Source organism: Suncus etruscus, chromosome 8 (assembly GCF_024139225.1).
Source record: "Suncus etruscus isolate mSunEtr1 chromosome 8, mSunEtr1.pri.cur, whole genome shotgun sequence".
Classification (NCBI taxonomy): Eukaryota; Metazoa; Chordata; class Mammalia; order Eulipotyphla; family Soricidae; genus Suncus; species Suncus etruscus.
This window is the reverse complement of record NC_064855.1, coordinates 64,507,157-64,527,378: the sequence shown is the minus strand read 5'-3', so window position 1 is coordinate 64,527,378 and position 20,222 is coordinate 64,507,157. Positions and strand designations below refer to the sequence as shown.

Here is a 20,222-nt window from a genome sequence, read left to right as displayed (position 1 = left end):
CTAAACACCCCCATCACCATTGATGAAATTAAAACAGTAATCAAATGTCTGCCGAAAAACAAAAGCCCAGGTCCAGATGGATTCACTAATGAATTCTATCAAACTTTCCAAGAGGAACTACTGCCAATCTTGGCAAGACTCTTTCATGAAATTGAACAAACAGAAACACTTCCAAATAGCTTTTATGAAGCCAACATCACCTTGATACCTAAACCAGACAGAGACGCTACCAAAAAAGAAAATTACAGACCAATATCACTGATGAATGCAGATGCAAAGATCCTCAACAAAATCCTGGCAAATAGGATTCAATGCCTCGTTAAGAAGATCATCCACTACGATCAAGTAGGTTTCATCCCAGGAATGCAAGGATGGTTTAACATCCATAAATCTATCAACATAATACACAACATCAACAACAAGAAAAATAAAAAACACATGATCATATCAATAGATGCAGAGAAAGCATTTGATAAGGTCCAACACCCATTCTTGATCAAAACTCTCAGCAAGATGGGAATGGAGGGAACCTTTCTCAATATAGTGAAGGCCATCTACCACAAGCCAGTGGCAAATATTATCCTCAATGGAGAAAAACTGAAAGCCTTCCCTCTAAATTCTGGCACAAGACAAGGCTGTCCTCTCTCACCACTCCTATTCAACATAGCACTGGAAGTACTTGCTATAGCGATTAGGCAAGAAAAGGATATCAAGGGAATCCAGATAGGAAAGGAAGAAGTCAAGCTCTCACTGTTTGCAGATGACATGATACTCTACTTAGAAAACCCTAAAGACTCTATCAAAAAGCTTCTAGAAACAATAGACTCATATAGCAAGGTGGCAGGCTACAAAATTAACACACAAAAATCAATGGCCTTTCTATATACCAATAGTAATAAGGATGAAATGGACATTAAGAAAACAACCCCATTCACAATAGTACCACACAAACTCAAATATCTTGGAATCAACTTGACTAAATATGTGAAGGACCTATACAAAGAAAACTATAAAACTCTGCTCCAAGAAATAAGAGAGGACACACGGAAATGGAAACACATACCCTGCTCATGGATTGGCAGGATTAACATCATCAAAATGTCAATACTCCCCAAGGCATTATACAGATTTAATGCCATCCCTCTAAAGATACCCATGACATTCTTCAAAGAAGTGGATCAGACACTTTTGAAATTCATTTGGAACAATAAACACCCTCGAATAGCTAAAGCAATCATTGGGAAAAAGAATATGGGAGGAATTACTTTTCCCAACTTTAAACTGTACTACAAAGCAACAGTTATCAAAACAGCATGGTATTGGAATAAGGATAGGTCCTCAGATCAGTGGAATAGGCTTGAATACTCAGAAAATGTTCCCCAGAGATACAACCATCTAATTTTTGATAAAGGAGCAGGAAATCCTAAATGGAGCAGGGAAAGCCTCTTCAACAAGTGGTGTTGGCACAATTGGATAGCCACTTGCAAAAAATTAAACTTAGACCCCCAGCTAACATCATGTACAAAGGTAAAATCCAAATGGATTAAAGACCTCGATATCAGCCCCAAAACCATAAGATATATAGAACAGCACATAGGCAAAACACTACAGGACATTACAGGCATCTTCAAGGAGGAAACTGCACTCTCCAATCAAGTGAAAGCAGAGATTAACAGATGGGAATATATTAAGCTGAGAAGCTTCTGCACCTCAAAGGAAATAGTGCCCAGGATACAAGAGCCACCCACTGAGTGGGAGAAACTATTCACCCAATACCCATCAGATAAGGGGCTAATCTCCAAAATATACAAGGCACTGACAGAACTTTACAAGAAAAAAACATCTAACCCCATCAAAAAATGGGGAGAAGAAATGAACAGACACTTTGACAAAGAAGAAATACACATGGCCAAAAGACACATGAAAAAATGTTCCACATCACTAATCATCAGGGAGATGCAAATCAAAACAACGATGAGATACCACCTCACACCCCAGAGAATGGCACACATCACAAAGAATGAGAATAAACAGTGTTGGCGGGGATGTGGAGAGAAAGGAACTCTTATCCACTGCTGGTGGGAATGCTGTCTAGTTCAACCTTTATGGAAAGCGATATGGAGATTCCTCCAAAAACTGGAAATCGAGCTCCCATACGATCCAGCTATACCACTCCTAGGAATATACCCTAGGAACACAAAAATACAATACAAAAACCCCTTCCTTACACCTATATTCATTGCAGCTCTATTTACCATAGCAAGACTCTGGAAACAACCAAGATGCCCTTCAACAGACGAATGGCTAAAGAAACTGTGGTACATATACACAATGGAATATTATGCAGCTGTCAGGAGAGATGAAGTCATGAAATTTTCCTATACATGGATGTACATGGAATCTATTATGCTGAGTGAAATAAGTCAGAGAGAGAGAGAAAAACGCAGAATGGTCTCACTCATCTATGGGTTTTAAGAAAAATGAAAGACACCCTTGTAATAATAATTTTCAGACACAAAAGAGAAAAGAGCTGGAAGTTCCAGCTCACCTCAGGAAGCTCACCACAAAGAGTGATGAGTTTAGTTAGAGAAATAACTACATTTTGAACTGTCCTAATATTGAGAATGTATGAGGGAAATGTAGAGCCTGTTTAGGGTACAGGCGGGGGTTGGGTGGGGAGGAGGGAGATTTGGGACTAGAAAAAAAAAAAAAAGAAAATGTATATTTTCAAGTTAAAAGTATGTTCACTGTATGTATAGCGGTTATGTTTTATAGCTTATCTGCTTGAAGATTTCTAAGATTTCAGGTAAAAAAAATGGCCTATTATTAAGTTGAATACCTAGATAATTTCTTAGTAAGTTAAAACAGTGAAATTTCAATTACAAAGCAGAACACGAGGGGCCAGAGAGAGCACACTGGTAGGGCGTTTGCCTTGCAAGCAGCCGATCCAGGACGGATAGTAGTTCAAATCCGGCATTCCATATTGTCCCCTGAGCCTGCCAGGAGTGGGTTCTGGGCACAGATCCAGGAGTAACCCGAGCACCGCTGGGTGTGACCCAAAAACAAACAAACAAAAACCAAAACACTAAATTTCTACTTGTTATCTTTTCTGAGTTTTATATGCTTCCGGTTTTCTATTAAAGGAGATGAATAATTATATTTACTTGTGATTCTGATTTTTTTTCTTTTTAAGTTTTGGGCCATACCCAGTGTAGCTCAGGGGTTATTCCTGGCAGGCTTAAGGGGTTAGAGGGATAAAACCCAGGTTGGCCACAGTGCATGATATGTTATCACTCTGCTCTGGCCCCTGTTTGTGATTCTGATGGTCTACTAGAGAAATGCTTGTATGGAACTGGATGCTCTAATTGCCAATATTCTCCCTTCTCCAAATTTTCCCTAAGAAATATAACTTTGGATAACCATTATAATTAAATGGCTATGGTAAAGTACTTTATCTTACTTTGCCATTGCTTTTGGGTAATGTAATGCAGAAAAATGGAAAAGTACACTTATTTTTGAAAGAAAAACATTTTTAATATCATCTGAAAATACTAAAGAACTGTGATTTAAGTAAGTGATAGCTATTCATATTTCTTGTATTTGAATTAATACAATATTTTCAAATACAGGTTCCAATTTCAAGTAAATAGCCATGTCAAATTCATTCCATTTCAACACAACATATATCTTGTGAAAAATGTCTATTTCCTAAGCAAAAATTACTGTTTTGAAAAAGTAATTGAAAATGAAAAGATGAGGGGTCAGCAAGGTGACGCTAGAGGTAAGGTGTCTGCCTTACAAGCGCTAGCCAAGGAAGGACCGCGGTTCGATCCCCCGGTGTCCCATATGGTCCCCCAAGCTAGGGGCAATTTCTGAGCGCTTAGCCAGGAGTAACCCCTGAGCATCAAATAGGTTTGGCCCAAACAAACAAACAAACAAACAAAAACAAAAAAAAGAAAAAAAGAAAATGAAAAGATGTAAATGAAAAGATGGCACTGCTTTACATTTTATATATCTTTCTAGAGTCTCACTTAATATGAAAAAGCAAAACAAAGAAAAGATAAAACTTGGAAAATATATTTTATTTGCTTTGGTTTATAATACTCAAGTCTAGGGTTGGGGGGTGAGTTGTAAAGGATATTATAATTCTGGCATTTCCTTCAGTTGTACAAGTTTGCTTCCTTCTGTTTCTTGACAAATGCCTTTGACATAAATAAAGAAGATTCCCTACCTTCCATGGGATCTTCCTAACTCTCTAACTGAGATTCCCAGTCTTACCAGAATTATTTTCCAAGCTATATGTTTTGTTTTTTTTTGTTTGTTTTTTTGGTTTTTGGGCCACACCCATTTGACGCTCAGGGGTTACTCCTGGCTATGCGCTCAGAAATCGCCCCTGGCTTGGGGGGACCATATGGGACACCGGGGGATCGAACTGCGGTCCGTTCCTTGGCTAGCGCTTGTAAGGCAGACACCTTACCTCTAGCGCCACCTTCCCGGCCCCGTCCAAGCTATATGTTTTTATGGTGGCTTGACTTGGGTCTCTAAAATGCCTGTACTCTTTATTTTGAAAAAGTTAAAAGTAAAAGAGAAACTTTTAGGATACTTTTTTCACATCTAAAACTACCTGGGGTTTTCTAAAGGGGTCCTAGAAAATGATACAACTCTATTCTTCTGCTTTATAGAAAGAGAACTACTGTAACTCATTGCATTAATTTGCTGTGAACTATGTTAAAAGTTATACATGAAGAGCTATCAGGTCAGGAAAGATGTACAATCTTGTCTGGGAAAGTCCGTGAAGGTAAAATGTTACTAGTATCTAAGTATTTTTGAAATTATATATTTTATGAAATGACGCTGGAAATTTATCAAACTTTTCATTATCTATAATATCTTTTTATTCTCTGGGGAAATACTGATCAAAATTTTAGAAAAATAGTTATGGAGTAGTAGCTATCTGAACAAGAATTTACTCATTTCCATTTCGATTTGCTTTATCACTATAAAAATTAACCATTAAGTCTTTATGACCTGCACATTATTCTTAGATTATTCTATAAGTTTTACTCATAGTCTCAGGCTAGAAAGGTCAGTTCCATCATTTAATGGAAAAAAGACTCCTCATACCAGGAATCTTAAAACAATGGTAGTTCAAAGACCACAAGGCTGGGCATTGCTTAGACAATTATTTGTTTTTTTGTTTTGTTTTGTTTTTGGATCACACCCGGCAGCACTCAGGAGTTACTCCTGGCTCTATGCTCAGAAATCACCCCCGGCAGGCTCGGGGGACCATATGGGATGCCGGGATTTGAACTACCGTCCTTCTGCATGCAAGAGAAACACCTTATCTCCAGACCATCTCTCCAGCCCCGCTTAGACAATTATTTGTTTGGGGTCACAACCCATTTGCTTCTGGTTTACTCTCCACTTTGTGCCTCAGAATCATTCCTTGTGGGGACTAAGGAACCCTATGCAGTGCTGGTGGTCAAACCTGGGTTTGTCATGGAGAAGAGACTTATCTACTACACTACCTCTATGGGCCAGTACTGGCCCTGTACAATTTTAAAAATGTACAAGTGAGCTGAATCAGAATTTTCTTGAGTTTCTGGATTCTTTATGCAGATTGAATAGAGGTGCCATGGTTTTATGAAGGAGAATAGAAAAGCCAGAAGCAAGGAGAACAATAATTACTCACAGTTTATTCTGAATGAATTTGAGAAAAATATTAGAGTGGTAGTTTTTTGGGAAGGTTGTTGATGCTGATTCTATTTCTTGAATATATGAAGATGCTCCCCCCTCCCTTTTTTTTTTCCTTTTTAAGCCACTACTAACTTACTGAACTCTTTTATAAGCTAAATTAGAATATTTACAATCAATATTCAATTCTCAATAAGTTTCTAAAATTCAAATATTGCTACTGAATCCCCATTATTTCACAGTAATATCTCACAGAATTAGCTCCTTGAATAGGCTAACTAAGAAACTTTCCATTGGATAGAATTGGGGAAAGCAAAACCCTTCAGTGTTATCTTTGAGAAAAGATCTTGAGAAAGCAAAATCCTTCAGTGTCATCTTTAAGAATGATGCTGCTTGTTGAAACAGATATGACAAGCAACTTATGAAATCAGAATTTAAAAAGTCTTTCCAGGAGAAAGTAGCTAATCCTACTTACAGGGTCCTGATCTTAAAGGCGGGAGCAAAGCAACCAAACCATGAATCTATTAATTGTTGGAAATCTGGAAGAACTAATCAAAGTTATCAGAGCTTTAGTAAAATAAGGTAGAACTTCCTGGGTCTTGTTTTCTAAGTTTTAAAACTGCAACAGGTTTTGAAGGTGTTTTTTGTTTGTTTGTTTGTTTTTTAATAAGGTAAGCCCAATCCTCATAAAAACATTCAGGCAGTAATTAATTTTGTAGGCCCATTTCATAATCTATATTGCAACCAAAGACCTTAATGGTTAATTAACACTCTTACCAAACCGATGGAAATAGTTAGGCCAAATCTTAGAAGACCGTCCTTTATGTGTGTGAAATCAAGAATATCCTTGCAAGCATTATGATTATGAAAAAGAAAGAGGTAAAAACTGTCAGATAAATTGTAAAATATGCAAAAAGAAGATATAAGGTATATTTCTAGTAAATAGATGATGTTAATATGCACAGCCTTCAGGCCTACTGGATTTTATTAAGGCCTGCACTTCTTGGTACATTTAACTGAAGTAGTTTATAACTATAAATTATAGAAAATTTATATCATTGCAAATGAATTATGTGCAGTGAAAATGCAAAAAACTGCTGGCTATGCTTGCTCCTCAGTATTCTGTGAATCTACTTACAAATGCATTTCTGTAATCTTCATGACTGTGCCTCCTCTCTGGATATTGCTTTGTACTGGTTACAACCTCTTCCTAGCTCTTTTATTAATTGATAATTGATGTAAAATCTTTTACATGAACTCATTTCAACTCTTTCTATCTCTCCCAGGTGGTATTTCATACACTTAGCAGAGTATCCTGATTCTCATATCTAGAGGCAAAAAGGAAAATCTATCTAGTTGAAAAGACTTGTAGCCCTGTGATTTGAACTACATTTCATTTGTTAAGGCATCTTGATACACATCAATGAGCTTGTAAAACCAAAATACGCTACAGAAGGAACTGCTTTGCCACTCATAGCTGGCAGCAATATTCAGCAACAATACATAATTTATGGGCCTCGAGCACTTTAATATTCCAACACAGAAGAGTGGAACATAGTGATGCATGCAGGATTTCAAGCTTTGTAATAAAGCTGCACAGGGACTTCTTAAGGATTCAAAATAGAGCCACCTTGCAGTGAAAAACCAAGCGAGCAAACATTCCCAGATCCACAGATCAAGGGTTACACAAAATGAAAGATACTTCTTCTTACTTTCATGTTTCATCTGACATCACTGCAGCAATTACACAGAGAGCATTTCAAAACTGGTTATTATTGCATGGATGAGTGCTCCACATACCACATTGCAAATGTTCTCAGCAGCGCACAAAACCCCCACCAGGGTCTGCCAGTCACCAAGACCACACTTAGTGGGCGTGCCTCATTTCCTTCCTCCCCAGCCCTGGAAGCAACATACGTCTGATGGGGCCTTGCTACATAATTTGTGAGGCCGAATACAAAATGAAAAGAGAGTCCCTACTAAAAATTTATTAAGTGTAACAGGATGGTGTGAGGAAAGCACTAAACCAAACATGGCCCTTCTGATCCTGAGGCCTTGTGCAAATGCCCATGAAGCTGGTGGTGGCTGTTTTCTAAGGAAAGAAAGTAGAAAAGCTTTTTGTCTCCATGGAAACACATCTTTAGACCTGGGCTAACATCTGCCCCATGTTGATGCTATTGCTTTTCTAACAGTGAGTAAGTAGCAGGGGGACTTTGAGGTAGAGCATTTCGTTTCTTTGAGGAAAAGTGCTAGGTGACTTAGTAACTCTTTCCAGTCACACATCAGCTATCAGTGATCTCATTTTAGTACTGCCAGATTCTGGAACCATCTCAACTTTGGAGGTCCAGAGAAAGCATTTGCATAATTCCTGCATATGCAGTCTTGGATAATTGATACCCAGGGTTATCCCACTCCCCTGGGACCTGAGGAAGACTAGTTTGGATCACAGCTAACTGAACCTGAAAGCAGGGACTCTCAGGAATCCTAGAAACTAGAAGCTCTGGTTTGCACTCTGGTGATTTGCCACTGATTTCAGGTCAGGGAGGATGTTCAGATTAGACTCTGTGCCTCTGCTCACTCATGCATTTCCCTAAAAACACTGGATTTCCATTCTGGGTAACCTCCAATTATAACAACTGTGAGAATACAGTAACCTCTTACGATACAAATAAATGGATCAAGGATGTAGTTGAAGTTCACAGTTAGATATATAGCACTGGGGTGTGGGTGGGGTGGAGAGGGAAGAAAAGCACTATGTCATGACCCCACATCACAGCTTGGGGTGTGTTGTATATGAAAATATTTCCATAAGATTATCCTTTGCCTGTTGTTCCATCTTGACCCTCCAGGTGGGGCGCTGTTGAGAGCCAAATAAATAGGTTTCTGGTGTTGGGGGGTCTTTTGCCAGAGTTGGCTGGCTGGCTCCAGGTGTTTTGGAACTAGCAGCAGGCTGACAAAGGACTCTCCTCACCCAAACTTTTAACCCTTAACCCTCCTGTCTGTATGGATTATTTGCTGCGGACAAATATTACCAAGATCTCCCCTCAAAGGAGGACAAGGGAATGGGAATCAATTTCTCATTCTGGGAGCTCTTTGCGGATACTCAAACAATCAACAAAGGTGAAAACGGGATCCAACAAATGGGGGCAACAGCGATGTATCATTTCTTTTCCTTTATGTTATAATTTTCTGTCTGTTTATCTATCTATCTATCTTTTTTTTTTTTTTTTGGTTTTGGTTTTTGGGCCACACCCGGCAGTGCTCAGGGGTTACTCCTGGCTGTCTGCTCAGAAATAGCTCCTGGCAGGCACAGGGGACCATATGGGACACCGGGATTCGAACCAACCACCTTTGGTCCTGGATCGGCTGCTTGCAAGGCAAACGCCGCTGTGCTATCTCTCTGGGCCATTATCTATCTATCTTACATTTCCTAAAACACATGTAAATTTTTTCTTCAAATTAAGCTAGATTTCATCACTGGGGTGTCCCCTAATTTTTTTTTTAATAAAATGGAAGCTGTTCTCCTTTACCTATCTACATGCTTGAGTATGCATGACCCTGATAGGCAGATGTAGTTTCCTCAAACATCTTATGTGCCTGACATAGAGTAGCATGTGTCAGTGGGGAAAGGGGGTGGATGTAAACCCTTGGAAGTGCTAGAATCATAGAGAAAAAGTACTCCTGTCTAAAAGATTGGTTTCCAAGTGATATAATTTTCTTTTCTTTTTTTTGTTTGTTTGTTTTTGGGTTACACCCAGCGACGCTCCGGGGTTACTCCTGGCTCTGCCCTCAGAAATCGCTCCTGGCAGGCTCGGGGGACCCTAGGGGATGACAGAATTCAAATCACTGTTCATCCTGGATCAGCTGTGTGCAAGGCAAATGCCCTACTGCTATCTCTCTGGCCCCTGTTTTCTAATAATTTTTAACAAATTTTCTCAGTAACTCATTCCTGTGCTGCTTATTTTATTGACATTCTTTAGATTTTTTCCCATGACCTCATGAGTTTTTTCTTTCCAAAATCAACCATAGAGATAAGAAAATTAATCCAAGAGGTGACATGATTTACAGAAAGCAACAGCTATTAGCAGAAGAGTTGATGCACATACAGTGTGGTGGTCTCTGGGAGGTCATATAATGACCAAGCAATATAGAGCCCAGCAGTCTTAGAATTCTACTCTGTCAGAACTCTTAATTTTTAATGATCAATATTCTCTGCTTAGCTAAATTAGAGAAAAAAGGACAATTTTCTTTTAGCAAGATACTTCTGTGGACCCACTACAAGAGCTGCCCTTGACCTCAGATTCATCTGGATAGTATAGACTATGGAGCCTCCCTCTTACCCACCACCTGCCAAAAACCCAATTCAAGAATTCTGCTTCCTGTTAGAACTTCGCATGCAGTTCACTGGATATCAGAGGGCAAAGGACAAAATCTCCTAATGTATATTTATGAAATAACGGCCAGTTTCTTTATTACAAGGCTTTGAGACCTTTACAACAAGAGTCTAACAAAATGGGGAGATACCAAATCTGGGACTGGAGCAAGAGGACATGACACAGGCCTCATGCCTGGAACTAAGCCTCACCACAAAAGGTCCCCACCTTCATGGAGGGGCTTGTCACCAGGGAGCAGAAACCTGTACCAAAGTTGTACATTAAGGTATCATTAAAAGAAATTGCCAAGAAGTCCTAGAAACTTAAGAAAAACACTATTAGAAAGAAAAATTATAGGCATAAAGTTGGCCACAAAATGATAGGTATTATCTAAGAAAAAAAAAAAAGGGATCTAAGAAGCCCAAGTATCATTACTGCATTTATAAGGTAGGCCTGGGACAATAAATGCCCACATTTATGCTGCAATAATGGTCAATAAACAAGTAATAGATACTCAAAAAACTTAAGTGGCCTCTGAAATAAGAATCTTTGCTTTGCTTTTCAGAGAACTAGCACATAATCACATTCTACTTGCTGCAGAGAACAAAAACCTCAAAACTCTCAAATGCAAGTTAGTAAAGAGAAGTAAAACTCTCTTGGCTTTATTTCCTTGCACTTGGAACCATTTGCTATCATCAATCTTTTCTTCCTTATGAGTAATGCTTTCTCTACTTTGGGTTTTTACCAAATCAAACAAGTTTTTAAAAGGTCCCATTTCCATGGTGAGGAAGAATAGGAAGTTGCAGATGTTAGGAGAGAAGGAAAATACGGGAAACTGTCCCTCCATATTGCCACACCAGGAAATGTGGCCTCCTCACTGTGAAGGGCTAGGCTGATGTCTGATTCAGTTCCCAAGTTCCTTGACTTGATCTCTAATTTGGAAGTTCAGTTGCCATATCACCTGAGGGAACATGGAATAGTGGGAAACATAGAAGAACTGAGTGACAGCCTCTAGCTCCAAGGAAAAACTCTGGCTTCTAAAGCAGAAAAGAAGTAGGATGTCTGCTTTGCATGCAGCAGACCTAGGTTCAATCTCTAATACTTCATATGGTTCCTCAGGCAGCACCAGGAGCACAGAGCCAGGTGTAACCCTGAGAGCACACTGATGACTCCCAAACAAACAGACAAAGACATAAAACCATTCTGGGGTATGAGGGTATGGGTAAGTAGAAGGTGGGCAGATATACATATGTTAGCCATGTGCTCCAGGATAAAGCTCAGCACCAGAGACAAAGCTTTCCAGTTGTTTTGACAGACACAATCAAAACTATCTCTGTTGGACTAAGGTGCTTGGAGACCTAAGCCACCAGCAGAGTCTTTAAGGATGACCCTTCAATCTTTTCATCTAAAAATGGTATCTGCTCTCTCTCTGTCATAGGGTTATTTAAGATTAAGTGGAGGACTCTGCATGTTTCAGAACCTCTATAAAGTAATAAGAAATACAAGAATCAAGAAATGGTCAATTTTCAGGCAAAATAAATGGTGGCTGAGAGGAAGGCCCTGGGCTTTCTCCTTTCCCAGTGGAAACCTGGCTCCTTCTGTCCTCCTACTCTGAGTAGCCCCAGCAGTCTCCTTGGCCCCAAACCAGGCAGTTCCCTCCCACTATGACTCACTGGGAGGTTGTTTCCTTTCTCTGGCTGTGTGGCACCAGCAAAACCCAGCCCTGACTAGATCTAATGGCAAGGAGTCCTTTTTACATTCATTACTATGCTTGAATTCAATAAAGCACCTAGAAAAGATCTTCTGCTGATGCCTATATAAAGCCACTCTGGCTGGAGGCTCCTGATTCACTATCCTGACTTTTAAGAGGTGATCCTATCATGATGCTACAGTCTATTCTGTTTTCTAAAAGGCCAAGTTTGGATTTGTTAGAAACGGAAAGGTCTATTAGTTAAACTTTAACTTTTCTGGGACTGAGAGACTTTTGTCTCAACTTTATAGATTGTTTGTTGTTTGTTTTTTATAATTTTGTGTCTGGGCCAATTCTGGCAGTGCTCAGTACTTAGATCTGGTTCTGTGCTCAAGGATCACTCCTGAAAGTGCTCAGGAAACCTTATGTGGGGCAGGGATTAAACTTGGGTTGTTACAAACTAAACAAGCATCTTATGTACTATCTCTCTAATCCCTTAACTTCATAGTTTTTCCATTTTTTACAAAGCAAGTGTGTGAAAACTTGCACCAGATTTTAGGCACAAGTTTCCCCCAGAACAACATTTTGTGTGAGGGCACTGCACATGTCCATGGCACTGGCATTGCAGACTGCTGTCATTTTACCACTTGGTGGATAATGCATTCTGTAAGACTGATGAGTCCACTGAATTACTGAACTTTACCCAAAGCTTCCATTTCATTTCTGGGTGTGTGAAGTGGCAGGAATGCTGGGCACATCAGATAATAACTGAGTATTGCTAAGTAGGACTGTGGTTAGCTTCTCTTTTTCTTCACTTATAGGGATGATGTCAACTCTTTCCACATGAATCACTATGTGCATCCCCTTGTTATGGAGATACCCACATGGGGACATCTCTGCTCAGGCGATGATAAGTCTGAGTGAGGTCACAAGCCAAGTGTTGCTCCAGAGAACTGGTCTGTCTACTGGTACTGGAAAGAAGGGCTTAATCTTATGTACCTAAAACTAAACTCTAATATTAAAATAATCACGTGGGTACAGATGATCTAACATTGAAGAAATTCCTATTCAGTAGTCTGAACTATAGGCTTGGGAGAAACTTTTCAGAGAGTATATAAGAACAGTATTGCAGACAGAATTCTAGGAGAATTAAAGCCTGCAGCTTAAAGCCAATCAGTTCACGGGATTACATAAAGCCGTCTAAGGTCACTCTTATGATCTTTCTGAAAACTAAAAGTTACAAACAAGTCACATTAGCTTTGGAGTTGTAAAGCAGATCTAAATTCTTCTCCAAGGGTCCACTATGACAATGATAGTTGTTGGAACTGATCACTCTGGATAAGAAGTGAATGCTGAAAGGGGATAAAATAACATCCATGTCACCCCTTTATTTACATAGTGCAGTAGTGCAAACCAGATGTGCAAAAGGAGAATGTGTGAGAGGGGGGGGGAAAGAAAGAGAAGAGAAGAGGAGAGAGAGAGAGAGAAAGAGAGAGAGAGAGAGAGAGAGAGAGAGAGAGAGAGAGAGAGAGAGAGAGAGAGAGAGAGAGAGAGAGAGAGAGAAAAAATCAAAAATGCCTGCCCTAGAGAGAAAATGAGACCTTGATGGTGGAAAAAGATGCACTGGTGAAGGGTGGTATACATACTATAACTGAAACCCAACTATGAACAATTTTATAATCATAATGTTTAGATAAAGCAATTATATTTTTAAAAATAAAGAAAAGTTTAAATAAAGCAATTATATATATAGATATTTTTGTTTTTGTTTTTGTTTTTTGGGCCACACCCATTTGATGCTAGCTAAGCGCTCAGAAATTGCTCTTGGCTTGGGGGGACCATATGGGACACCGGGGGATCGAACTGCAGTCCTTCCTTGGCTAGCGCTTGCAAGGCAAACACCTTACCTCTAGCACCACCTCTCCGGCCTCAAAGCAATTATATTTTTAAAAATAAAAAATATGGTTAAAATGGGGTGCTGAAAGGAGATAAAGTGATATAAATGGTATCCCTTTATTAACAATTAGTGCAAGCATAGTGTCAAAAGGGAAAAAAGGAAGAGAGAGAGTGAGGACGAGTGAGAGAGAAAGAGAAGTGAAATAAATGTCTGCCCAGAGGCAGGCAGGGGGTAGGGTAGGAAGGAAATTAGGGACACTGGTGACAGAAAGTGCACTATTGAAGGGTAGTGTACATTGTTCAACTAAAACTCAATCATGAACAATTTTGTAACCATGGTGCTTAAATAAAGTAATTTTAAAAATCCTTCATAATGCAGTCAGAGCCAGTGGATTTGAGGAAAAGCTTTGAGCACAGGTTTCAGAAGACAGGAGTGGGGAGTGGGGGGGAGTGGTGAAACAGGGCCAGGATGGAGACCTGCTAACAGGCTCTTCCCTGGTTTTTGGTGCTCTGCTATGTTCTAGATCTGCACCCAAAACAAAACATAGCTCTTTCTACTCTACCTGCTCTTCCTCTCAGCCCCCCAAATCTCACCATCCTTTAGGAAGAAAAGTCTGATAGGAATTACGCAAATACTCAATAAATATTTGGTGAGGTACAAGATGTGCCATACAAGCAAGCTGCAACTGAGCTGCAGGAATCTTGAAGCCACATTTGCACTCAATTACAGAAATTTTGTTGGCTTGTATTTTTAAATACCATCCCCCCCACTCCCCACCGCCTCATTCTCAAAGTTTTCCAACCTTATTTTAATTTTAACCTTATTTTATGACTGCTATTATTTTACTTTATGGGTTTTTGAAAGCACTCTGAATTCCTTGGTGAAATAAAATGGGCATAAATAAATAAACAGAGTTATGAACAGATATAAATCAGAAAGGCCATTCTCTGTGCTCCTGCCCAGTTCCTTCCTCCCACTAAGAGCCTGCCCCAGGGACAACACCTGGGTGCCTTTGCTCCAGCTCTCGGCTGGGCCTCTGCTCACTGTTTATACAAGCACTGGCAGCCTTACTTGTGTCCTTGGAGTTCGATGGCCGTTCCTTTCCTTCCACCGATGTCCCACATGATAATAGAGTGATCTGAGCTGCCAGAGAACAAGACTCGCTCAACCGGATCCCAGCAGAGAGCAGTCACCCCACCTAAGAGCATACACAAGACAGTTGTCACAGAACAGCCATGTGATGCACCACACTGCAAGCCAAGGAGTTAGGAGCCAGTGCATTTAGCTACTTGTATACAAAACATGCTATTGAAAGAAAAAGTATAGAAGTTCCCAAAGTAAATAAAATTGGCTTTATGAATAAAACTTTCACTCTTAAGACGGTCTCCCTCAAATTTAATGAGCATAAAAAAAATTACTATAAAGATCAAAGGCAAATGTAAAAAAGCAATATCTGACCTGCAAACAATAGACATAATTCTAGGGAGAAAAATAAAAAATACTGCACTTTTGGAAAATATTAACTGTATTTTCTTTATTTTTAAAAATATAAAGAGGGCCGGGCGGTGGCGCTAAAGGTAAGGTGCGCCTGCCTTGCTTGCGCTAGCCTTGGACGGACTGCGGTTCGATCCCCCGGTGTCCCATATGGTCCCCCAAGCCAGGAGCAACTTCTGAGCGCATAGCCAGGAGTAACCCCTGAGCGTTACCGGGTGTGGCCCAAAAACCAAAAAAAAAAAAAAAAAAATATAAAGAAACGTGGTACATATACACAATGGAATATTATGCAGCTGTCAAGAGAGATGAAGTCATGAAATTTTCCTATACATGGATGTACATGGAATCTATTATGCTGAGTGAAATAAGTCAGAGAGAGAGAAAGACGCAGAATGGTCTCACTTTTCTATGGGTTTTAAGAAAAATGAAAGACATTCTTGCAATAATAATTTTCAGACACAAAAGAGAAAAGAGCTGGAAGTTCCAGCTCACCTGAGGAAGCTCACCACAAAGAGTGATGAGTTTAGTTAGAGAAATAACTACATTTTGAACTGTCCTAATAATGAGAATGTATGAGGGAAAATGAAAGCCTGTTTAGAGTACAGGCGGGGGTTGGGTGGGGAGGAGGGAGATTTTGGACATTGGTGATGGGAATGTTGCACTGGTGATGGGTGGTGTTCTTTACATGACTGAGACCCAAACACAATCATGTATGTAATCAATGTGTTTAAATAAAATATAAAAAATATATCTAATTGCTTTATTTAAACATTGTGGTTATAAAACTGTTCACAGTAGGGTTTCAGTTATAGCATGTACACCACCCTTCACCGGTTACCTTATTCTACCATCAAGGTCCTGTTTCCCTTTCTGGGGCAGGCATTTTGACTCTCTCTCTGATTCTCTCTCTCTCTCTCTGACTCTCTCCTTTTTCACATATAGTTTGCACTACTGTACTAGTGTGAATAAAGGGGTGTCATGGATGTTATTTTTATGCCCTTTCAACACCCAGTTCTTGTCCAGAGTGGTCAGTTCCAACTATCATTGTCATAGAAGTCCCTTCCTTACTTTAACTACATTCACTGCTCTTTATGGCAAGCTTCCTATCTTGGACTGGTAATCCTGACTCTCATCTTTATTTTCTCTGGATATTATTACCTTGCTTTTATTTTTCTTATATCTCAAAAATGAGTGAAATTATTCTATGCCTATCTCTCTGACTTATTTCATGCAGCATAATACTCTCATTATACATCATGTATAAGGAAAATTCATGACTTCATTTTTTCCCTACTGGCTGCATAGTATTCCATTGTATAGATGTACCACATTTCTTTCACTACTCATTTGTTTTCAGGCACCTGGGTTGTTTCCAAATTCTGACTATTATTAAGAGTTCTGCAATGAACATAGGAGTGCAGAAGGCATTTTTGTACTGTTTTTGTGTTCCTAGGTTATATCCTAAGAATTTAACCTCTTGCTTTGTTTTGTTTTGGGGCTGTACCTGGCAGTGCGCAGGGGTTACTCCTGGCTCTGCCCTCAGAAATCACTCCTGGCAGGCTTGGGGACCATGTGGAATGCCAAGGATCAAAACCAGGTCCTGCAAGGCAAATGTCCTACCCACTGTGCATTGTTCTGCCCCCATAACCATATTTTCTTAACTGCTGCCTCCCAGCTCCTATCCCATCAAAAAGAGACAAGAAATAGAGTTTTAAAAAAACCTCAAATCTCTCTCTCTCTCTCTCTCTCTCTCTCTCTCTCTCTCTCTCTCTCTCTGTTAATAGATTCTGAGCAAATGATGTTCTTTGGTTTGCTTAACTGTGAAATGGGAACAAAAAAAATGCTACAACTGCTACTATAGTCACTGCCCTACCAACTGTGAGTATGAGATCAACCCAGTCCTGGGCATCGCTGAGGTGCAGCTATGGAAACTGAGGCAGCTTAGGCACACATGGGTTCTGTGGGCTGTGATGTGCGGTCCAGATGTGGCTTTTCAGTACTTCTCTAGTGGCATGGTTATAAAACAGAGACACATTTTCCTTTCTGAAAGTTTCATTATACACCAAATGTGTATCCTGACAACAAAGAATAATACTTTCTATACAAGAGATCACAAAGTCCATAAGTACTAAGGTGAGAAATACTCATTTTTTTCATATTGTTGAATAAATCTTACATACATTTTTTGTGAAGCAAGGTAAGTTTTTATTGACACTTATTTTGAAAGATGTGAGGGGAGAGAAAAGAGGATATGTGTTTCTGAGAGAACAAAGGCTCTCCAGAGTGGAAATAGGTATGCAAAGAAAACAGGGACAAGCAAGCAAGATAAATGTTCAAGGGAGAACATGAGCTTGAAGAGCAAGCCAAAAAAATTTTTGTATTCTTAAAAGAACCTAAAATAGCTTATTTGCTAGAATTGGAAATTTTCTTATTTAGAGTTTAAATGGTTCTAATGAAGTGCTGCACTTTAAAAGCTTTTTAGCAGGGTTTCTCTTGTATAAATAGCTCAAGATGTTTTGTTCAAAATAAAAAGTAAAAAATAAAATGCCCCAAGGTTCTGGGCCAAACTAAATACTTTTTATCCCTACAATGTATTCTGCTCATATATACTACTGTCCATGGAAGTATGGATTTCTCTTGGTACAGAACACCAACCCATGCATCTCCCCTTCCCTCTTTCTTCATTGCCAATACCCTATTCCCTCAAATAGACTAGGGACCAGTGATGTCTGTGGAAGGAAGGAGCCATACTCAGCAATGCTCAGGGCTTACTCCTGTCTCTGCACTCTGGAATCACTCTTGGCAGTACTTAAGGGACCACATGGGATGTTGGGGATTGAACACTTCAGCTGTGAGCAAGGCAAATTCCCTACCTGTTATACTATTTCTTTGCCTCCCACCATGTCTATTCTTGCCCCCTCCCCACTCAATCTACAACCTATTAATGCAAAAAGCTATTGGTTACAATGATGCCAAGGCACTATTCTACTTTATTGCCTTAAACCTTTATCAAGGGTTTCCCACAGTCTGAGAATAATGCTCAAAATTTTAACACTTTTTGGAGTGTCAACCTGTATTTCTCTGTCCTGGCTTTCCACGTAGGCCATCTGATCTCATTTTAGTTGGTCACATGTTCCCACTCTAGACTTTATACCTATAATATACCTAGGCCTTTATACAATCCTTAACGTGTTGTTGAAACACCGCTTTCTTGGGAGTCTCGCTTCAGCTCTCACTAAGGAGAGCCCTCATGTTTTTTCTCTTTAATGCAACCAGGTAGCATGGGGCACTTGCTCTGGTCATGCTGTATTATTATCTGCAATCACTGGAGTAATACCTATAAACTATGACTTATAAAAGCAAGTATTATGCTTGTTTTAATTATCTATATAGAGACATGCATCATTTATTGTACCTTCAAGCAATTGAGTTTGTTTTGATATTTTTTTTCTTTAAAATTACTTTACTTAGGGGCTAGACGCAGGGGTCTCAAACTTGCGGCCGCCCTCCGTACAACATTTTGTGGCCCTGCCCTAGAGGAATCTTTTTTTGTTTTGTTTTGTTTTAGTTGTTTGGGTCATGCCCCCCAATGTTCAAGACTTACTACTGACTTTGCACTCAAGGATCACCCCGACTTTGCCTCCTGTGGCCCCTGGTAAATTGAGTTTGAGACCCCTGGTAGAGCAATAGCAGAGGTAGGGCATTCGCCTTGCACGTGGCTGACCCAGGATGGACCTGGGCTCAATCCCCGACATCCCATATGGTCCTCCAAGCCAGGAGCAATTTCTGAGCACGTAGCCAGGAGTAAGCCCTGAGCGTCACCAGGTGTGGCCCAAAACCAAAAAAACAAAAATAAAAACAAAGTACTTTATTTAAAGACCATGTATCACATATTTTTGTTCATCATACAATTAATTGTTCCAAGACCAATCCTACCACCGATATAAAATTCCTTCCATGATTGTCCCCAGATTCCCACCCATTCCAAATATATGAAATAATGTATTTTATATTGCTTGTTTATAGGTAAGTGATAATAATTTTTTTCTGTGGGGAACAAAATAAGAAAATTTATAAAAATTAATATATCTTACAGTGAGTTCTTTACATCATTGTTAGAAAATTTGCTAAGCAATTTGCTGCCAGTGGATTTTCTGTTGTTTCTAAACATTAGGTGGCATGTAATCTTAGTTGATGTCTCAATTGATGTTCCTACTGAGATGACAGTAAAAAAAATTTGGAGTTATTGCATGGCAGCAAATGTGGATATATGGTCCAGGAATTCCAAATGCTAATAGTGTGGCTTTTATGGAATGTGGTTTCTGCTGCCAGGACTTCCAGAATTATGAGAAGGTGGGGAGAGGTGCCAGTACTCCAAAAAAGTCTTGGAGATGTCAGCCCAAATACTGGCATACCTGTAGTTTTGGTTGGTTTGACATCTCTGCAGAGCTCTGGGATTAAGAGCTCTTTTTCTTTTTTTTTTTTAAATTAGGAGGTGTGCAGCTACCCTGTTTCAATAAAGTCATCATCTCTTCCACAGTAGTGCTCATTTTGTGCCTGTGTCACATTCATTTAATCTAGGTACAGTGTATTTTTTTATACCACAGTGGACAAGGTACTTGTCTTGCATGTGTCTGACCAGGGCTCAATTCTCAGCACCCTATATGATGCCCTAAGCCTTCCAGGAGTGATCTCTGAGCAGAAAGCGAGGAGTGAGCACTGTTAGGCCTTGCCCAATAATAAAAAACAAAGCAAACCAAAGCAAAACAAAAAATTCATCACTTAACAAACTACAATAACTTTATACACACAGTAAATGTAACTTTATACACACACACGCGTGCGCACAAAAAAACAAAACATGTGGCTTGCTTTAGTAAAGCGGTTTAGAATAGAATCTATAATTTCTCTAAATAGTCCTTTCTTTAGTTATTTTGTTGTAGTTATAATATTAATTCCAATTATTTTCCTAATGGACAAGCCTAAACAATGGCCAAACCTATTTCCCCAGCCCCCCAAACCTATTTTTTTAATTAATTACAATCTTTGGTAAATATACTTTAAAGTTCTCTTC

The 20,222-nt window shown here is 39.4% G+C and overlaps 1 protein-coding gene across 1 annotated transcript in view; it reads right to left on the bottom strand.

Annotated features, from left to right (window-relative positions):
- The window catches only part of WDFY2 (WD repeat and FYVE domain containing 2), a 236,699-nt gene that overhangs the window by 16,119 nt on the left and 200,358 nt on the right, over nt 1–20,222 (bottom strand). The window contains exon 7 of the mRNA XM_049778481.1: nt 14,726–14,852. Within this exon, the coding sequence (XP_049634438.1) occupies nt 14,726–14,852 (127 nt within the window). The remainder of the gene's footprint in view (nt 1–14,725; nt 14,853–20,222) is intronic.